The sequence below is a fragment of the Vespula vulgaris genome, chromosome 8, assembly GCF_905475345.1.
Source record: "Vespula vulgaris chromosome 8, iyVesVulg1.1, whole genome shotgun sequence".
In the NCBI taxonomy this organism is placed as follows: domain Eukaryota; kingdom Metazoa; phylum Arthropoda; class Insecta; order Hymenoptera; family Vespidae; genus Vespula; species Vespula vulgaris.
The window spans coordinates 3,216,428-3,237,833 of record NC_066593.1 but is presented as its reverse complement, the minus strand read 5'-3'; the positions used below and the strand labels follow the sequence as shown (position 1 = coordinate 3,237,833).

Sequence of the window (21,406 nt, the reverse complement as noted above, 5' to 3'; positions counted from 1 at the left end):
GCTTCGAATTCCGAGAATGCAGTTTGTAGTATGCACTCGTTTAAAGTCGACGTACCGTAAACTTTGACATAGTTTTATATACATATATATTATACATACATATATAGATACTTTCTATTTAATATACTATTAGCAACGACGATTTTTACATAAATTAGCTTATATAAGTATTTATTTTCATATTCGAATGTTTCTTTCTAATTTTTAAATTATGGAAACAAAGATTGATCAATCGACGTTCCTAGATTATTATTAATTATCACGATTATAAATATTATATAAATGATAGAAATATTACAAGCACGATAAAAAATGAAAAAAAAGAAAAATCTAAAAAAAAAAAGAAATAGAAAGAAAAAGACGGATTAATAGATTTTTCATATCACTTAAGAACTTTGGGCGCAGCCTGCGCCTATAAATATTAGAAGAACAAAATCGAATAATATTTACGAAGCTTTGTATTATAAAAAAGTTATGGATATATATATATATATTCTTTTTTATTTATCACATGCACATTGTCGAAGTAAATCTTTACGTTGATTTTCTCATGGATTGTAGAGATCGTAAAAAAAATTTCTTTTTTTTTTTTTTCAACAATTGGTAATACATCAAGGATTTTTTTTTTAACATTATATCGTCGATGTCGAAGTTTAAGGAAGTGTATAAAAAATTTCAACTATTTCTCTTTCATTCCAATCGACGTATAAGAAAAGAAAGAAAGAAAGAGAGAAAGAAAGAGAGAGAGAGCAAAGAGAACCGGTTTTCGTTGCTTGGAAGAAAGATAGAAACAGATACATCGCGTGTTTTCATTGTGCACATGAATGTTGGAGAGAAAGGGTTGAAGACTGTCTCACTACTTTGACGTTCTCAAAGAATAGGGGATCATGTAATGCTTGGTTAACGCGTTCGTGCTTGGAAAGCGCAAAGCCGTACTGCACCCTTTCATCATTCTCATGTAGTTTTCTCAACTAGTCGAGACTAACATAATTTGTGTCTTCGTGCCCACTCAAGGGAACGAGTCGAGTAAACATCGTTCTTAGGATAACATGAAATCTTCGAAAGTTCCATTACGAATGGCATGGTTAAACTATAAATTAATACAAATCTCACGTGCCATTGAACGGGTTATCATTAAGGACATAAAACGTTATGAATTATTTATGGATAAGTTAGCTTCATCGAATGATTGTATTTGAATTTTTTTCTAAAGTCTAATTGAAATAAAATGTAAGAAAAAAAAAAAAAGAAGAAAGAAAGAAAAACGTAAAAAAATTCATTCAGTTGCGTTCCTAACGATAGAACTCGTTTCTCAAACGATATGTTTAATTTTTCTAACGAGACAAAATCGTACGTTTACTTCTCAGAACTGGAACATTTGAAAATATATTCTACGTTCGCTCGATTCATCAATACAAAAAAAAAAAAAAAGAAAAGAAAGGAAAAGAAAAATTCACGAACAAATAAATCACGAATTAAATTATACGTATGGGTAACAAAAGAATCGTATAAATAATAACATATTATGTATGCATGGAAGATTGTTCAATCGTGAAAAATAATATCGACGTTCTAACGAAGTTTCTATAATTTTTCAGCGGATATCTCGCGTACCCTATAGAACAGGCAAGCATGAAGGGACGAAGTTGCTTGCGAGCTCGAGAGAAGGACGAAGAAGAGAAGAAGGAGAACGAGAAGGAGGAAGTAGAAACCATTTAATGGAGAAAAAAAATTTTAAAGAAAAAAAGAAATTAGTCATCCCTTTGTGTATACCGAACACGTAATATATCTTGAAGTATGGACGTGGGAGACCTTTATTATTTTGTCACGGTTCATTGGAAGGCGTGAATGGTATTGTAAATATAAATTAGTACAAGATTTTCTATTAGGGTAGTATGAGTGTTAAGGAACTCTGTTGGATTTCGGCTGTGGTTCCTCCTTCATGCCATCATTGTAATCATTATTATCGTCGTAGTGTCGTCTTTCATCGTCATCGTTATCGTCATCGTCATGGTCATCTTTTTCTTTTGGAAATTGGAACGTATAAATAAATTTCATGAAATGAAATATTCCATTTCGTCGATTGAATTTGTTGTCATTTCTTCGATTGAAATTATTTCATTATTACATTGAAATGAAGGAATTCTGATGTGCGAGTCAATCTAATTTCAGGCGTAAACAATAATCGTGTTTGCTTTCTAATGCAACGTCGATATCAATCGTTACTATGAACGTATCAATTAATCTTTGATATTGTGTATATGACAAATGATAATGTAAAGACTGTGTATGTATGTATATATACATAGAGTAAATATAAGTGTTGGTGATTAGTAGTCAATTTTCGTGAGGTATATTCACTGCTAATATTTAATGACCATAATTCATTCAAAGATTAATATTAATAACAGAATGATGAATGATATATAAGCATGAATGATAAATAATTTATATGGAAGGATCGAATATATATATGTTGTGTATGAGAATATATATATATATATATATATATATATATATATATATATAGGCGAGCTTTGAAAATCCCGTTAACGGAAATTTTGTATCCTCAACTTATCAGGATCGTATGTTAACGAAGAAAGTGCGTGAATGATATTGAAGATTGGTAGTAGAGTGCGTAAGTCGTAGGAAGAAAGGAAGTAGAAGAAGAAGAAGAAGAAGAAGAAGAAGAAGAAAAAGAAAATGATGATTGGGAGAATGAAGGGGAAGAAGAAAAGAAAAATAAATAAGGAAATAAAACAAAAGGGGAGGGGATGGAAAGTTTAGATCGAAAGTCATCGATATCATGTTTTGGCACGGTTAATGGCCCGTTTAAGTCCATGGAGAGGCGTGAAGTAGGTTGTAAACACGAATTAATCGAAGACTAGATAGCAGGAACGTAGAAGTATTAAGGAGGTTTAAAGTAGCATAGTATGAGAAAGAGAGAGAAAGATAGATAGATAGGTAGAGAGAGAGAGAGAGAGAGAGAGAGAGAAACGAGAGATGATAGAGAGAGAGAGAGAGAAGAGAGACGAGAAAGGAAGAAGAAGAAGAAGAAGAAGAAGAGGAATAATAAGAAGGAAGAAGAGCCATTCTATCGAGAAGCTTCAATACCGGAGAAAGGGTTAATTTTCGACGTTACTCCACCAGGATTTCATGAGTCGAAACAGGTGTAAGGTTTATATGGTATAGATAGAAAAGTGTCTTTCTTAAGAGTGACCTTGAAAGGGCTCTCGACGCGCAGCACAACTTACACCTACCTACCTACCTACCTACCTACCTACTTAGGTACCTACCTACCTACCTACCTACCTACCTACCTACCTACCTATCTATCTATAGTCTTGTTTCAAACACATATATCCTTATAAGAAAATGCGTGAGATGGAAGAATAAGAGTGTCTACGCTTTCACGACGAATACAAATTATTCTACGGTTGGAAGATCGATCGAAAGGGTTAGCGATTGCCAAGAAATCTGGTACCATTTTTAACAGGAGAACAGGCGAAGCGAGAAGGTAGACTCTCTCTCTCTCTCTCTCTCTCTCTCTTTCTCTCTGTCTATCTATCTATCTATCTCTCGTTCTTTCGTGTGACTTTAATCGAGAATTACAAGTCAAGTTTTGTAAGAGTGGAGGCCTCTGCGCCTTCGGCCAAGCACGTGCTCCTGTTCTACCTACACGGTAAGGTGAGAACCTGTTTTGTGCCTTCTTTGGAGCTACATATATATATATATATATATATATATATATATATATATATATATATGCGAACACCTGTGCTGACACCTGCTTGAAGAGGGTCGTTTGAGGGTCGCGTGCCAGTCGCGTGCTGGCACACGACCCTCACAGAACAGCTGCAGGATTATAATATATCATTGAGAGTTAAGAATTTGTATAGATTAGATACGTACCTATACATGAATATATAAATATATTATTATATCTATAGAATTGATGAGCGTCTCCAAATTTTGATCTATAATATTCATTAAAAAAAAAAAAAAAAGAAAGAAAAAGAAAAGAAATCCAAAAAATACTGTGATATGGATACAAGTAATGAAACAGGGTAGTAAATCTTAAACTCATGGCGTTAGAATTTGCTATCGTGAAGTACGTGAATACCTAGGATAGTAAAAAAAACTAGGTGGGGAGGAAGATAATCATTCGTGGTATATATCGATGTTCGATAATCAACTCTCATCTCTCTCTTTCTCTTTTTCTCTCCCTCTCTCATATATTCCCTCTCACTTTTGGTATATCGACAAAATCGAAACAGAGAGAATGTGTCAGTAGACATCATCGATATCGTGTTTCTATTGTCGTCGTAATGACTCCGTGCAAACTAGAATCAGGATAACAGGTATTCCAAGGTAGTGTACGATTTGCTACGGTCATTCGCGTCGATGATCTTTCTCGTCTCTCTCTATCTCTATCTCTATCACTATTTCTATCTCTCTCTCTCTCTCTCTCTCTCTCAATGGTTTCATACATACATATGTACAAATATATATATATATATATTTGTTTTTGTTTTGCTGCATCATTCACCATTTTTCATTACTTTCGTTTATTCGTTCGTTTTCTATTTTTCTTTCTTTTTTTTTTCTATTTGATTATTTTTTTTTTTTTTTTCCATTAAAAATCACGAAACATAACGAGAATCATCATGCAACATGTCGTCGATGTTTTTCATACATTGTTCGGATACGTAAGTATTTAATTGGTCCCGTCGTAACGACGTATTTGACGTAATGACGTGTAAACTAGGATCAGGATAGTAGATGATCTCAGATAGTACGACTCTATTTACTATTACAGAAGTACTTATCTACTTGAATTGATCGTGAATTTCTATATCGATATCAAAGTTCTAATGGTATGACCAATCGAGCGTATAGAAAATGTATTATGCATATGTAGTAATAATTATTTGTAAATGTGTGTTTTCTTTCTCCTTTTTCTTTCTTTCTATTTTCTCTTTTATCTCTTTTCTTTTCCTTTGTTAATTTCATCAACGCGTATATATAATCATCATCTTATAAATTTTCCTTGCGTTTCTTTTCTCATTCTTTTTCCTTTTATTTTTCGATTTTTTAATATTTTTCTTTCTATTTTGCGTTTTTCCTATTTTTAATAACGTTCGAATAAGTAAATGGTAGTCCTTCGTACCATCGAACGTGACGTAACTCCATGTAAATATAGATCAGGGTAGTAGAGAAGTTTAGGCAGTACGTTGGTTTCTACGAGCAGGTGTACTACTGTTAGCTGAATTTTCGAACGATTTCGACCCTTTAGCCGAACGATATCATCGAGAAAAAATGAATAGGCTGGCTGTTCGCCATTCATTCTCTTTCCTCTTCTTCTCCTCCTCTTCTTCTTCCTTTTCTTTCTTCCCTCATTTTTTTTTTCTTTTTGTATATATGTATCTAAATGTAGGTATGTCTATATATATATATGTGCGTCTGTTGTACGTATGTGTACGTGTATATATTTGTCTGTTGTGTGTGTGTGTGTATGTCAGTTCTCATAAATGGCGTACACGTGTAACGACACGCGTATCTCCTCGCCATGCGTAATATTAATAGGATAGTAGAACTAGCTGGATCTTTCCGAAATGGTAACACTACAGATACATGCTATACTATGTATGGCTGTATACATGTACGTGAAAATAGCATTCAGTAATGGTGGATATGAAAAAAGAATACTAATTGCACGTATGTAATTGTTGAGATATTGTCTGTGTAAAATTTTCAATATTTGTTATATATCGTGTGACTATAGGTATAGTAACTTTGTATATATAATCGTTAATATTATTATAGATATTTTGTTATTTTTCTTTGATATTTGTATATATCATGTATAGAAATAATTTTTAAATATTTATATCAATTAAATTCTTTTTTTATATAGGATGATTAAAAAGTAACAACGGATAATTAACAAATAAATTGAAATTAAAAGATGGATTTTATCTTTGATTAATGTTCGTTTTGTTTCAAGACGAATCAACAACATTGCTTTACTTTCTCTTTTTTTTTCCTCTTTTAAATAATTCTATAGACTAAAGATTTCCAAAGTTGGAGTCGCGTTAAATATTCAAAGTCATGTGATTTGAATTAAATATCAAATGAGAATATTACTTCTCTTAGTTCACTTTTTTATCAGCTCTTAGATTTATTTGTCAAGTAAATTTTTTAATTTCTAATCGATCTATAATTCTCGATAGCATAAGATGCCTAGACTTTCGTGTCGCGAAAAATTATTGCGATTTTTGAAAATAAAAGTTTTCCTACAATGTCTTCTTTTCGACAATAAGGTTAACAATAATAGTAAGCTTCGTCGAATTTCTTCGTAAACTCTTTGAACATTATAGTTCTCTGATGATCGTGAGAAGAACATTCCAGCATCCTTCGAAGATTTTCTTTCTCACGCTCTAATAGAAGTCGCGACAGTCTCTCGGCGAGTAACTTCCCTTCGTAAGTACGTACGTAAATACATATATAAATATACACGTACACACCATAGAAATCTCTCTGGTGTACGCCAAGGCATGCCGGTCTTTATTAGCATCGGTATTCTTGGTATTCGCCAGATGACTTCAAAAGATCCCGTCTGGGAGTACTCATTTCGATCGATGGTATCGAATTTCTAATAACTTTCTCGACGTTCATGATGCTCCGATCGATCGTGAGAAATATTGGGTTGGTCAATCAGTATTTTTGGATACCAAAAAAAGAAAAGATATGTGTGTATATATATATACATATACAGTATTTTACATGTAAATAAATTAATAATAATAATATCTAAATAAATCATAACAGTATAAAGATAATTTCTTGGTCATTTTTTGAAAATAATTATAAATCAATAGAAATCATTACTTAAATGGATCATTACATTTATTAACTCTCGGAATGCTCGTCAGATTTCTATCTATTCTTTTTAATATTATTTACAATTTGATTTATTTTGGATTGCGAATACGACGAAAAATATTATTGTGATAATATCCTTCGTTGGTAGTAAAATGTCGACGAGTATTGTTGATTTCAAGGACGATTGTAAATACGTATGTAAGTACATGATACGCAAGTATGTAGGTACTTACATACTTATAACGAGATACGAAGCATCGGTCGTTCTCACGAAGCGTGGGAATGTTCTACGCAAGGAGACAGAAGAAGAGGAGACAATGTTCGAGCAACCAACGCCGATCTTTTTGTCACGGAGCCAAGATAGGAATATTCATTCAATATATTATTTCTTCTATATATTATTTCGTGACTTCTAAGATCGAGAGAAATTATGTTCTTACGATTTAGAAAAAAATATTGGAATTCATTTACAGACATTCTTTTCATTATTTTCGTTTTTAATAATGATTCTAATAGGAAGTACGAATATCCGTTGATTTTTTTTCTCTTTTAATGAATGCTAGATCCAAGTAGTAAATACGACTATCCTTTTTATTTATTCATTTATTTTCTTTTTTAATCATCACCCCACACAACAGGAAGTGCGAATATCCTTTTTATTCTTTATGCTTTTATTTATTTTTTTTTTCTTCGTCGGACGATGGATCTAACAGGATGTATCAAAAAGATATGAGAAGCTTGAAAAATATTCTTAGAAGCATATCGTTGTCGTCGTCGTCATCGTCGTCGTTACTATGAGTGCTCGCCACATGGTGCCAAGAAGGAATTCTCCGAAAGGTGGAATCTGCGCGTTTCCTTGGGACGATTAATAACTTCTACCTGAGTAGAAGAGAACGTGAACGAGCGTGAGAACGAAGTCTCGAAAGGAGCCTTCTGTTTCTCAGGCTTACCAAGGATTCATCAATAGCTAAGAGTTCTCTCGAGGGTTGAAAAATAATATATAAAGAAACAAGAGAATATTCCTAGATCGAAGTTTTGTTAACAAAATTATTGATAGGAAGTTTTTCTTATACGATCTTTAATTCACGCTAATCTCGTAACAGTAATATATGAATTGTCTAAATGATTTTAATAGATCTAGTAAATCTCACTCACTCGAATTTAACGATTAACATAAATTTTTAATGAATAACTCAGATTTCCAAAATTAACAAAGTCGATGAGTTGAGAATGTTGTGAGGGGGAGGAGAGAGTTCTGTATCGATTTAATTGAAAAATTGTAGAGTATGAAGGATAGTTTATGTTCAATAGTAACGATCGAAGGATCCACGTTCGTGTATGGTATACATATATATGTATATGTTTGCTAAATCATAGACTATATAGTATATGTTCATCGAAAGTAACCTTCCTGATATCAAATGATTCCCTAGTAATCCTGAGAATCGAAAAACTCCCTTCGCCTGTCGGCTTTCTCACGCTCTTAGGATCTCGACTTTGGATTCCCACGAGTCGTAGGAAACGATCAACGGTTAAAGATTTTCGAGGAAGGAAGAGACAGTCCTTCGTTCCAAGAAGAAGAAAAAAAAGAAGAAGACAAAACAATAAACAAAAGAAAATACCAAAAAAAAAAAAATAAAAGAGAGAAAGAGAGAGAGAGGGGAGAAGAAAAGAAGAGAAGAGGATAGAAAAGATAGGATGGTTGCAGGTACAGAAGAAGAACATAAATACATTTCGATATGCGAGATATCTCGCAAGAATGCGTATAGGGGTTTTCTGGGAAGTACGACCCTAGAGAAGAATAAATTTTCTAACGATTTTTCTCGATTCAAGAAACGTTTGAATGGTCGAAAGAAATTATTGTTTAAAAGGAGGGGATGGAGTATAGGGTAGAGTGAGGAGGGGGTGAGTTGGGGAGAGGGACGGTAACGTCAAGTTGAATTTTATGAATGGTATATACCATGTAATATCTCTGTCGTATGGAATACATATATACAATCCTTTTCTTCCTTCCTTTCTTCCTTTCTTCCTTCCATTCTTACTTCCTTTCTTCCTTTTGGTCGTGTCCCTATCCTGCTAAGAATTATCGATGAAGGTGTCTGGGTATGTTATAGCTGGTACGAAATTCCTCGGTAAGTTCAAAGGTCTTTTCTCTCTCTCTCTCTCTCTCTCTCTCTCTCTCTCTTTCTCTATCTATCTATCTGTCGAGTATATAAAAAGAAAAAGGAGAAGAAGAAGAAGCAGCAGAAGGACGAAGAATCCTCTTCGAATCTTCCCACGACCTCGTCTTGGGTGCATTGGTACCTTCGACTTTAGCACTTTGAGCGTGAGAAAGATTCTCGCCCACGGTCAAATGCAGTCATCGTTGTATTAGGGCTTCAGGGTAAGGCAAGAAGGACTTGCAAAGATGTCGCCGAGGAAGGAACGTTCTCGCGTCATTGAAGGGCATACACCAATGACCTTCTTCTCTTTCTTTTTTCTTTTTTTCTTGTTTTCTTTCTTTCTTTCCTTCCTTCCTTCTTTCTTTCTTTCTTTCTTTCTTTCATTCCTTCTTTTCTTTTTCTTCTTTTGTTTCTTTCATAATGCAGGTAATCGCTTGCCTCTCCTTTACTCCTTTACCTTTAGCACGAAATTCGAGCTTCATACGATATTCCCTTCACTAGGAGAGTAGAAACGTAGAACGTAGAGAGAGAATACCTGCAAAAGTCGTGCCCTATCGTGTCTCATCGACCTTTACCGAGAGAGAACGTGAAATTTTCGACCGCGGCGTGACCCGTCCATTAGGACACTAGGAAATGCATGAAGTTACTTCGATTCGCTTCAATATATTTAATCTTACCGTACACCTAAGTAAAGTACATACATACAATGACGTTTACTTATCGAGATATTTAAATACTCGTTTCCCGAATGTTTTCCATATTTTATTGAGTCCTTTCGATTATTAAGTTTAGTACTCGCTCTGATTTTGTTTTTCTTCTTTTATACGAAAAGTTGGATATAAGAAAAGAAAAAGTTAGGACGACGAAAGTTTGTGCGAAGTGTATGTATTGAGGAATTGAAAAAAAAAAGAAAGAAAAGAGAATTGATTAGTAAAGAGTATAAAAGTATCGATCGTATTACGTTCTTCGTCTGCTTAGTTTTTTAATAGCAATGAATATGACTAATAATTGTATCGTTTGAAAGACGAAAAGAATTTGTTATGATATTATATTGTAAAAGTATAATATTGTATTATATGAAATTATATCGTAATCAAGATTAAAAGTATTATGAAATTATATAATCATGTAATTTAATAAATAAAAGTATAAAACGAATTAGTAAAAAAGAGTTCCATTAAAATATTGCTTTTAGACGTGGTAATATATGTGTATATTTGTGTTACGCGAATATTCAGAGAAAACGCGAGGAGATTAGAAAAAATCAAAACAATGTAAGCTACAAGGATAAACAAAAAAATTCATAAATTTATCTGCTAGCTCTATACATACGTTCGTATACACACGTAACGTATTGAAGAATGAATGGGGCGAGGGGTAGCAAAGTGGGGGAAAAGAACGAGAGAGAGAGAGAGAGAGAGAGAGAGAGAGAGAGAGAGAGAGAGAGAGAGAGAGAGAGAGAGAGAGAGAGAGGTGCTCGTGTCGAAAGAAAGAGAAGATAAACATTAGAGGATGAGGGACGACAGTCGAAAGTAGGCACTCGAGTGTGACGGTCGTTTGGTTCGTAAACGTCTCGACATATTGTAGAGTAGAAATATTTTTCAATCTTATAATATTACGTATATTATTTCGATATCATTTATAATACGTATTGATTGCGTTATCGCGATTCGCGTGGATATAAATGATTCGGATAAAAATATCAAAGTATATTAAGTTAACTCGATCTTGTATTTATCGACTGACGAAAATTTTAGCTAATAAATAATTAAATCCGTACACGAGATATTTCGTGATCTGTCTTCGTAATGTGTTAAATTTATTATCTATTCGTCGAGATTTTAGATTAATTTCTTTAAATAAATTGCATTAATTTACTAAGTATTACTAGTTTTCTTTTGATATATATATATATATCATCTTAAGTATATTTAACGAAGTTATCGTCGTTTTAATATTTTATCGTATAAGGAAGTATGTGCAGATCGCTTTTATATTTTATTATATTATTAAAATACAAACTGCGTGATAATTTCTCTCATCTCGATATATTCTATCTAACATTAGCATGACATCATCGTTTCAATATTTTATGTATAGCCGATTTAACCGTGTATAGAGTTTGTTTATGTATTCGTATATATACGTATTGCGTCCTAATTCATATTCACCCTTCGTAATTCATATTCAAAAGAGAGAAAGAGAAAGAGAGAGAGAGAGAGAGAGAGAGAGAGAGAACTGTTGTAAAGCATTTGACTTTGATATGATGTCATAGGGCAAAGCCTTTTCAGATTGGACATTAGGATGCGAATGGTGGTGTTCGTTGAAACGAAGACTACGTCATCCCTCCAAAGAGGGGAACGATTGAATAGAATTCTCTAATTAGTGGCCAGGGTAGTATGGACGACGAGGAAGCGGTTTCAAACGATAGAAGCAACCAGCAAATGTTGTTCTAACGAGGAGAACCTAGATCCTAGCTAGAAGCGTGTATTAGGGGTTGATGATGTGTCCCACATAGTTCGACCGACAAAATGGACGATCTCAGTGGTCCTTTATATAGTCCAACGTTTAATTTTTTACGTAAAATCGTTTACTTTCTTACATAGGAGAAAGAAACGATCGTTTAGATTTTTATAATGAAATATATTGACGATATATATGCGTGTGTGTGTGTGTATATATATATATATATCGATAATTATAGTATAGTACGTATGTATGTAATTTTTGAAAAGCGAGAGTGTAGATGTTAAATATTTTTTATATGATTTAATTCGAGAGGAAAAAAGCACGACTCAAAACAGTGATTTTCAAGGATACGGTGATTCTGATAAAAGTATCTTTGCTTTGCTTTGTATCTTTTATTTTTATTGAAGATATTGTAAAATTAATTATAGGACGTTATGAGATATAAAGTATCTATGTGTCACAAAGTACGTTTAATGCAAAAATAAATTAAATTTTAACGAAGGAATATTACGAAAGAGATCGATAGATATATAATTAATTTGTTTAGATAATAATGTAAATAGTTAAATAGAGATAATACATATATCACATTCGATTTTACGTTATCATATATATTAGAAAATTATTCAAGAAATTATTAAATTTAAATAAACCAAATTTGGGCCTGGATAAGCTTCTGTTAGTATTCGAGGGAGATCAAAAAGATATTAATTTTACAAATGATTTCATAACAGTAATTATAATAATGAAGTATACGTTTGCTTCAAAGCATGTTTGACGTGACACGAAACGTAATTATAAAATAAATTAAATTGAAACGAAGGAATTTACGAAATAGCTCAGTGGAAATCAAATTAAGTAATTAAGAAGAAACAACGGAAATCATTAAATGGGTCCAAATATTATACGTCTCATTTGATTTTACTTTATATTTATAAAAATAAGAAAAAAAAAATGACGAAGAAGAAAGGAAAAACATTGAAATTGATTTTAACAAAAGGATTTGCCTGCATCCAAAGGTATACTAATTTAATAAATTATTTCATTAATTAGAAGAACGTTATAATACAAAGTACATTTTTTTTTTCGCAAAGAACACATTCAAAGTTATACGCTCGTGATGAAAGAGAAATTAACGAGAGAGAACTCGGTCGACGAAATGGAAAAGTTATTTAAAAGAAATAAAGAAAAAAAAAAACTGAAAAAAAAAAATGTTTTTTCGTAGAAATTTTATTTATTTTTATTTTCTACGAACTTTGAGAGACTAGACGTTTCGATGTTTTATTCAAAAAAAGAAAAAAATAAAAAGAAACAATGTCCGACGATGAATTGCGTTCGAAAGTGCTTTCATGAGTGAAAACTTTTTCAAATGATCGTATGCGATAGAGCAAGACCACGACCACGTGTCGTTTGAACTATTTTACTATTAGGAAAACAGGAGAATAAGAGGTCGACGTGACAAACAGGGTTACGCCCTTTTCTACGAAAGCCAAGGTACGGCTCGGTCGGGCTTTTAAACTCGATCGATAGAAAAAAGGCCTACGACGTGACCTTTTCCACCAGAGCCGCATCCGCAATAAGAAGGTTTTCAGTCTCTGCCCACACTCTTCTTTCTATTCTCACCCTTTCGTTATCCTAAACGGGGTTGTTCTATTGATTTTTGTTGTATATATGTATCTCGGTATATCGCATATTATATACAACATATTTATGTATAAATACTCTTTTATAATTTATAATTCAAGTCGGATATAAAGCAAACTCAAACTAATAAGAAATATATAAGGTATGGATATCAAAATGAGTCGATTTATATTATTCAAAGGAATTAGATCAAATTAGATGACATTAGATGGTCGAAGAAATTTCTTTTTTTTTTGTATCTTTCTTTTTCCCCTCTAGATACATATTCGTAGTCTATCGTAAATACAGAGTCAGAAAACGTAACTTTAGAAATATAGGTACGGCATAGGTCGGTGAGAATATTCGCGAGTTCGTTATCACGTATCACCTTTGCTTTAAGGACACTCGTGTGTCACATGCGTGAGAGAGAATATGTGGCTTAGGGACATGCAGCCCTCCACATATGAAGCAGAGAAACAGAATAAGCGAAGAGGATGACTTCCTAGGTTGAAAGTGAATCGAGCACGCGATGTGTGCGAGATGGAAGTAAAGGGGAGGAAGAAGGGTGAGTTTCGAGATAGTGGATTCTATGTATACACGTATATAGTACTACGTACTTGAAGTTTCCTGTATCGATACGAGAAAAGGGTCTGAGTTTCTAAGCTTCCTCGAATTTCTAAGGAACAAGGGAGTAGGATCGGGGAGAGGATAAATCTTGCACGAAGGGCGTTACCCTATAAGTGAACTTGAACATCATTGAAGAAATCTTACAGAAAAGTAAGTGCACACATACGTATATATATATATACATACATATATACACATATAAGCAGAAAAAAACGTATATAGAATATACATACACGCATATATATATTATTCAGGCCCTTTTTGTAAGGTTTTAAAAAATATAATTTCCTTTCTATTTCGAGGCTCGCGGTTATGATTTCAAATGGTTTATTTCGTTTGGTTTGATTTAGATATAGATTAACAAAGAGACCACGAACAAGGTGTCTGATTGGTAAAGTATAAAGGGTTTAGGTCCCAAAGGGTTTGAAGTGATCTAGAAACATATCAGGAGAGCAAGGTCAGCGAGAAAGTTGTCGTACGACAGAGCATTTACTGGTTTGATCGAGAGGAGGAGTAAGGGGTAGAATTTAAAAGGCATCAAATTGGAAGTAGAAAGGGACGCCGACGACGACGATGACGACGGTCCCCCTCGAGTATGGTTGTTTGACCTTACCGCGCGTTTAGCTCAAAGCACCGTCACGCGACAAAGCCTTTCAGGCTTTGGATACGATTGAGCTGTAAACTGAATATTGAACTGTTTTCGTCAAAAGATTCAAAGGATTTCTACTTGTGGTTTTAGAGGTAGGAAAGGTTTAGTCAAAATCTATTAAAAATGTTATATCACTAACAACGAGTCCTTTTCATTTAAGAATATTAGACGATCTCTTGGATGTTTCTCTTTGTTACTACGTTTACAATATTATTTAGAAACTCCTTTCCAAGTGAAAATCAAAGTACAATAAATCGTTGATTGATATTTGAACGAAGAAAACAAAGAGAGAAAGAGAGAGAAAATTATTTGTATACCTATCGATGAAGGTTATCAACAAAGTCAATAAACTATACAAGCGTACACAGATATTCCTATACGTATATATAATATATATAAATACGTGACACGAGAAAAAAATATCAAATAATTTATTAACTATGTATCGTGTCTTTGGCCTTGAGTCGAATGACGAACAAGGTCAGCAAACGAACAAAAGCCTTGTGGCTTAGTATATCCAGGGAATATAAGGTGAAGAGGTACCATCACTATGGTGATGGGATAAGCCACGATGGTATTTCTCCCTTCTGTCTGACACCATAGAAAGATAAAGAGAGAGAAAGAAAAAGAGAGAAAGAGAGAGAGAGAGAGAGAGAGAGAGAGAGAGAGAAACAAAGAAAGAAAGAAAGAAAGAAAGAAAGAAAGAAAGCAAGAGGAGACGGTCACGATTGGTCGAGCGATTTGATTGGCAAAAAGTAATTATTTCATTGAAAGTGTTAATTAGTGCAACGAGACGATAGGGTTAAGGGACCAAAGTCGGATGTCGTACCACTTAGGGATAAGGGAAACATGAGAAAAGAAGGAGCACCAGGACTCTCTTGCATCAGTCGATTCTTTTCGACTCCCTATGGTGGACCCACGAAATAATTGTATGCGGGGTTAGCCCATAAAATGCCACGCCTCTCATCATGGTGGATGGATCCGTTCGTTGTTAGTCTCGTTCGTCTATTTCACTGAGAGCTAAGCCGCCATTTTTATTCGAGATGCATCGACCCTACCCCGTTTTCGTTTTTATGAGAGGACGACGGAGAAGGGAGATATCCCTTTTAAATCCCGATTACGATGAGCTACGCATAATTCGTTAAATTTAGCTACCAGGCTGATATACCTAGCGTGGAGCATATCCCCGTCATCTTACTTTTTATGCAGGCAAATTTATTCTAATTAAATCAAATCGGATTCACCCTCTGCCCTCTCTCTCTCTCTTTCTCTCTTTCTCTCTTTGTCACTTTCTCTTTCTCTCTTCGTTCAAGGACTTTGAATTATGAAGCTGACATTTTTTTTCTTTTTTCTTTTTTTTTCGTCCTTCACTCGATCTTCGATGAAGCGTCGCAAAAAATATTTTTCAAGTTTATTATATTAAAGATTTAGATTAAAAATAAAAAAGAGAGAGAGAGAGAGAGAGAGGAGAAATGCAAAGAAAGAGGAGAAAAGATCTTACGCGATTTTATCTTTTGAATAGCGACGCTAGCTCTTTGAATTATTGCATTAAATTGTAGCAGCTTTTTAAAGTGGCTTCCATCCTGCTACTTGTCCTTATAACGATGTCGAGTTATAATATAAAGTATACTACTGTAAAGATGGTAGAAGTGAATTTTGTAATCATCTTATCTTATCATTTATGTTATAATTTGTTAATGTTAATATTGAAAAAGAAGAGAGAGATACTTTGACGATTCATGTATCTTTTTTTTACAATAGAAAATATATATACATATATATATATAAATAAATAATAATTTAGGATAAGTATCTATCCATCTATTTAGATGTACGTAAATGTCGATAATAATTTTTCCAGTCGAGTGACGTTTTGATAAAATTATCGGGACATCACGTGATGGGTTACCCTAATGCGGAATCTATTTTCACACTGGGGATCATGATAAATTGCAGAAAATAAATTAAAGTATAGCGAGGAACGATAATTAAACGGGAAGACGACGAAGCTCGTTCTACTTTCGTCGTGACTAATTATCGGGAAAGTCTAGCAACGAGTAAGTTTATTGCTGAAACGATGATAATTTTCTTTGGGTGGGGGTAGCCTTTCGCGAAAGACTTTTCGTTTAAAGGGAAAATAACTTCTCTACTTGCTTGTGCGGAAACGAAAGTTTTATTGCTTTATCGGCGATCTCCCAGTGAATTAATATTCGGTATTCATGCCTGTCGAGAAATACCTTTTTCCTTTCTAAATGATTTTCTTTATAATCGATGCTCTATAGTCGATGTAACTATATAGATCAGTTTATATACACGGTGATAAAGAAGTGCAGTTTGTTATCTATAGATTTAACGTAAAGCTATTAAAGTATGATCAATGTAGATGCCGATTAAACAACATCTACAGAGATTATTGAAAAAAGATAATGTAAACGTAAAAAACTCATTATCTGCCTTGTGCGTTAAAAATACGAAAGTCATTTTTTTTTTATCCAGATCATGATGTATTGAATGGATTTTAGATTATTTTAAATAATTATTTGTTCTATGGGTTGCATGACTTTGTGGTTTTTTCTTTTTTTGTATAATCAGTCGATTTTTAATATCACGTCTTTAATCAAACGATTATATATATGTATATATATATATATATATATATATATATATATATATATATATTATTTTCTTCAATATTACTATGTACTCTCTCTAGAATTTAATCGATCATTTTTCTAACGACAGAAGGAAATATCATTGGATGATAGTTCAATTTGAAACTGAGACTATATCAACTAGATATTTTGATTATTAATGTAACGCAAATATAGGTATACCTATATGCCAGAGGATATGATCTCTATCTCTATATGCAGATGATATAGAAATGTAAATGTATGGATACATATGTATATCTATGTCTCTAATACGCGTATGTAATGTAATCTATGTAATTCATATTGCGCTATGCATTTTAGTATATATTATATCTCATTCGAGTTGATGGAAGAATTTGATAATTAAAATCGATCGAAGGTCAATCAATTATTTCACTTTCCATGGTTCATCACATTTTCGTATCTATAATATATGCATACATATGTATATACATATTGTATGTGTGTATACACATACACACACATATATATATGTGTATCTATACATATACGTATAATCAAAGGAGAATGTAATTTACATTGAAACAGTTTGACTTTGCGAGTTTGTACGATGTACTACATATTCACAGGTACGTATATCTACGTATAGTTTTTATCGATGGTGATCGAATGATTGGACCAACGGCCTGGCGCGTACGAAATCAATTAAATCGCTTTTTTATTAAATTGTTAAATTAACTTGGTAGGATCGAACTAATTCGAAGCGTGTAGTACCTGTGTATTTATATCTCTCTCTCTCTTCGTTATGACAAGCGTTACTCGAGAGACTGATGGAACGCTAGCTGGCAATAAAAATCGTGTCGGAGCAGCGAACGCGATAAATTTAACGACCAGAGAAAATAATTTAACGCGTACGTTTTAGTAAGGGATTAACGAAACGATCATTATCCCACGAGTACTTTTATTTGTTTAATTTTTTTTTATTCAATTTTTCTCCCCTGTTCTTTTTATTATTATTTTCTTTCCTTTCTTTTTTTTTTTTCTCTCTCTCTCTCTTTTTTTTTTTCTTTTTTCACACATTTCAACCGAATCGTTTAAGCTCTCAGTTCGTATTCTAGCGATTATTTTCTTCCATATATGGGAATGATCGAGAAACACCATAGGCTCGAGAATAATTTATCAAGGTTTCATGTAAGCATAGGAAGTTATACGTTGGGTAGATTCCCATGGAATTCCTTCTCACATACCTTTTGTATCGTCACAAAGAGGAAAGGAGTAGAGAACGTCCATGCCTCTCTTGATTTATTCATTTCCTTTCGATGGCTCGCCATTGTTCATGCTTGATCGAGTTCCCATTGTCGTGACAATGACCGAAGCTAATGACGCGGATTAGTGTCTTCGATGGTAATAGGAACTTAGAAAATCGTAGCTAGTTGTAAAATGAACGAAACGTCTTTTACTACGTGACCTTAGAAGGAACGAAATTTCAAACCCTTTCACTTCTATGGTGAAACACATCAGGAAGCTATAAGACGCGAAAGTATTTTCTCCTTGGAATGTCTTCGACCTGAGTTTTGCATCGTTCGTTCATTGGTATACTTTCCCCTTAACAAGGGAACACCATAATTATGTCAATTATTGAATATCTCATGTATGGATAATTTTTTTTCTTTCCTTCTTCTTTTATTTTATATATAAATAAATAAATAAATAAATAAATATATATATATAAATATATATATATAAATCGTAATCATAAAATAAAAAAGAAAAAAAAAAAGATAATTGAAGTAATTATTTCGTTTTCGAGAGACAGGATTATAGAACGTTGTTAGAGGTAGAGATGTAAAAAGAATTTTCATTATTATTAACTTTTGAAATACTAAGTATTAATTTTTGTGATATGAAGTATGAAGACAAAAATTAGAAGAATATCAATTAGGTTTCTTCAAGAAGCCAGGCTATTAGAAAGGACTTAGAGGTAGACAATTTTTTGGGACCTTCCACCATTGTTATGATATGTACTAGAAGGAAACCTTTCTCTCTCTCTCTCTCTTTCTCTTTTTCTACCTCTCTTTTTGACCTGGGAATGTCGTAGTGTTATTCTAGACGACCAATGGTGGTCGTTTCACACGGTTCAAGGATCACTCGACCGTAGAAAGCTTATAAAAGGGCGTTCAGGGCCCTTTCCAAGGTAGTCTGCTCTTCTCGCTTGCATCGAATACACATCTCTCTCTCTCTCTCTCTCTCTCTCTCTCTGTCTGTCTCTCTTCTAGTAAATTTATTTTTTGATATTAACGTTCGTTATTATTCGACGAAATGTTATTCGTACTTCTTGTGAACTCTTTTTATCTCTCCCTTTCTCTTTCTGTTTCTTTGATTCGATTCATAGACGAAAATAACCGGTGATTTATCGTACCTGTTTAATCTTTATCGTCTTTATTTCGATTTCAAATTGTTACGTGGTGTTTCTTCGGTAACTTCGTGATAATGATGTGTGTAGCGTAGACAAGTGACACTCACCGGACGGATGATTCGATTGAAGATTGTAATCGTCGACTTGTAACGTGCTGTTCGCTCCACTTCTCGTGAATCTAACGACGTGATATTGATTGTCGTTTACTTTGACACCTACTTCTCCGACTGGATGATCGTTCGTTCCCATGTTGTATACCGCAAAAATGTTTCCTTCGACCTACGAGATAAATAAACGATAAGTTTTGTTGTTAAAAGTTGTCAAAAGAAAGTATAATGTACATGCACATATATATTGTACGTATTATATATTATATACATTGTATATATTATATATCATATGTATTATATATATATGTATATGTATATAAAAGATAGCAATCCACAAATTTTTGCGAACATTCGTATTAGTAATCTTCAAATTTAATATTCCACCTATGTAAATTAAATGTGATATTTTTTGTTTTTCTTTTTCTTCTTTACAAATTTACTTTATAAATAAATTTATGATCTGAAATATCGTTAAGATTCCAAAATCAATCGTATGATTAGGATTTGAATTTCTATCCAATTGGATGATAGTAAAAGAGAGAAAGGATCAAACGAGGGTATTACGAAGTAGAAATCTTTCTTATCGACGAGATACTAACAATCTCAATTTCTAAGTAATCGTTGCTAGAGGCTGATTCTATTCTAAGTAGCACCGCGTCGTTCATTCCCGTAACGAATCCCAAGGCGACGGTGTCTCGTTTCATTTCCGGTCTTCGATCCGATGGAAACGTATATGTGATGATTCCTCTTCCTGCACCAAATTCATATGCCACAGCCTCTGCAAAGATAACGTATCGTCAGTCGGTCTTTCAATACGATCAATACTCTCGAAACTAAGCTTCGATGATTTAAACGAAAATATTTGTAAAATGGAATTCACAAAAAAAAGAAGATAACAACAACAACAGCAATAACAAGAAATTTTTATCTCTCTTTTTTTTTTTTTAATTTTTTTCTTCCATTTTTTTTTTTTTTTTTTTCCTTCGCTACAAGTAGGTCCTGAAAAGCTGGTCATGTCGCAGTCGCAGGTATAACTGTTCCATTGTTGTAAACATGTACCATGATTCGCGCATACATCGTGAGTACATTTTTTTCCAGCGTGAAGATTCGCGTATACGTCACATCCGGGCTCGACGAGAGAACTCGGGACAACTGCATCCGAGAGTAAATCGGTACTTTCGCCGCTAAGATCCAATGACGCAAGACAACCCTCGAATCCATGCCGACTCAGTATTTGCTTTGGTAGTTGACTGTATTGAGATTTTTCTACTCCACCTGAAAGCAAGGAAATATATTCGTTATCGATAAGAAACTTCATTTGATATTTTCAATCTGAAATATTTTATTTCTTAACGCAATGAAATTCATTTTTTGTTTTCTTTTCTTTTTTTTTTTATTTTAAAATATCAAAAAACAAGTACGTTCGATCTCGTTCGAATGAAATATTTTTAATGAAAATGATTTCATTTCGAGTCTGAATATTAGCCTAAAGTTTATCGTTACATTTGTGTCGCATTGACGAAAACGAATTAATCGGGAACTTTTGCGTGAGCAATTACATCTCGTATAATAAAATTTAAAGATTAGCGATATCACGATCGATGATAAGTCGATTATTTACGATTATATACGATTTCGAACTAATTATTTCCACTCACGATATTCTCGACCTTATCTTGGAAATTTGATTGAAATAATCATCGAATAATAGGAATGGATTATCAAAGATGAAGACAGTCGTATTTAGCAATAGAATTTAGTTCTCTTATTCGAGTCGAACAAATTGTTTCAAAGGTAATCGATTCGTTAATTATAATTAAGAAAATATTTCCAAGATTTTTGTATCTTTT

At 33.3% G+C, this 21,406-nt stretch overlaps 1 protein-coding gene across 9 annotated transcripts in view; it reads right to left on the bottom strand.

Annotated features, from left to right (window-relative positions):
• LOC127065699 (neurexin-1) overlaps window positions 1-21,406 on the bottom strand; it is a 287,672-nt gene that overhangs the window by 20,531 nt on the left and 245,735 nt on the right. For all 9 annotated transcript variants that reach the window (XM_050998448.1, XM_050998442.1, XM_050998444.1 and 6 more), the window contains 3 exons: window positions 20,540-20,831; window positions 20,156-20,336; window positions 19,554-19,725 (listed from right to left, as the gene is read on the bottom strand). In XM_050998448.1, the coding sequence (XP_050854405.1) occupies window positions 19,554-19,725; window positions 20,156-20,336; window positions 20,540-20,831 (645 nt within the window). The remainder of the gene's footprint in view (window positions 1-19,553; window positions 19,726-20,155; window positions 20,337-20,539; window positions 20,832-21,406) is intronic.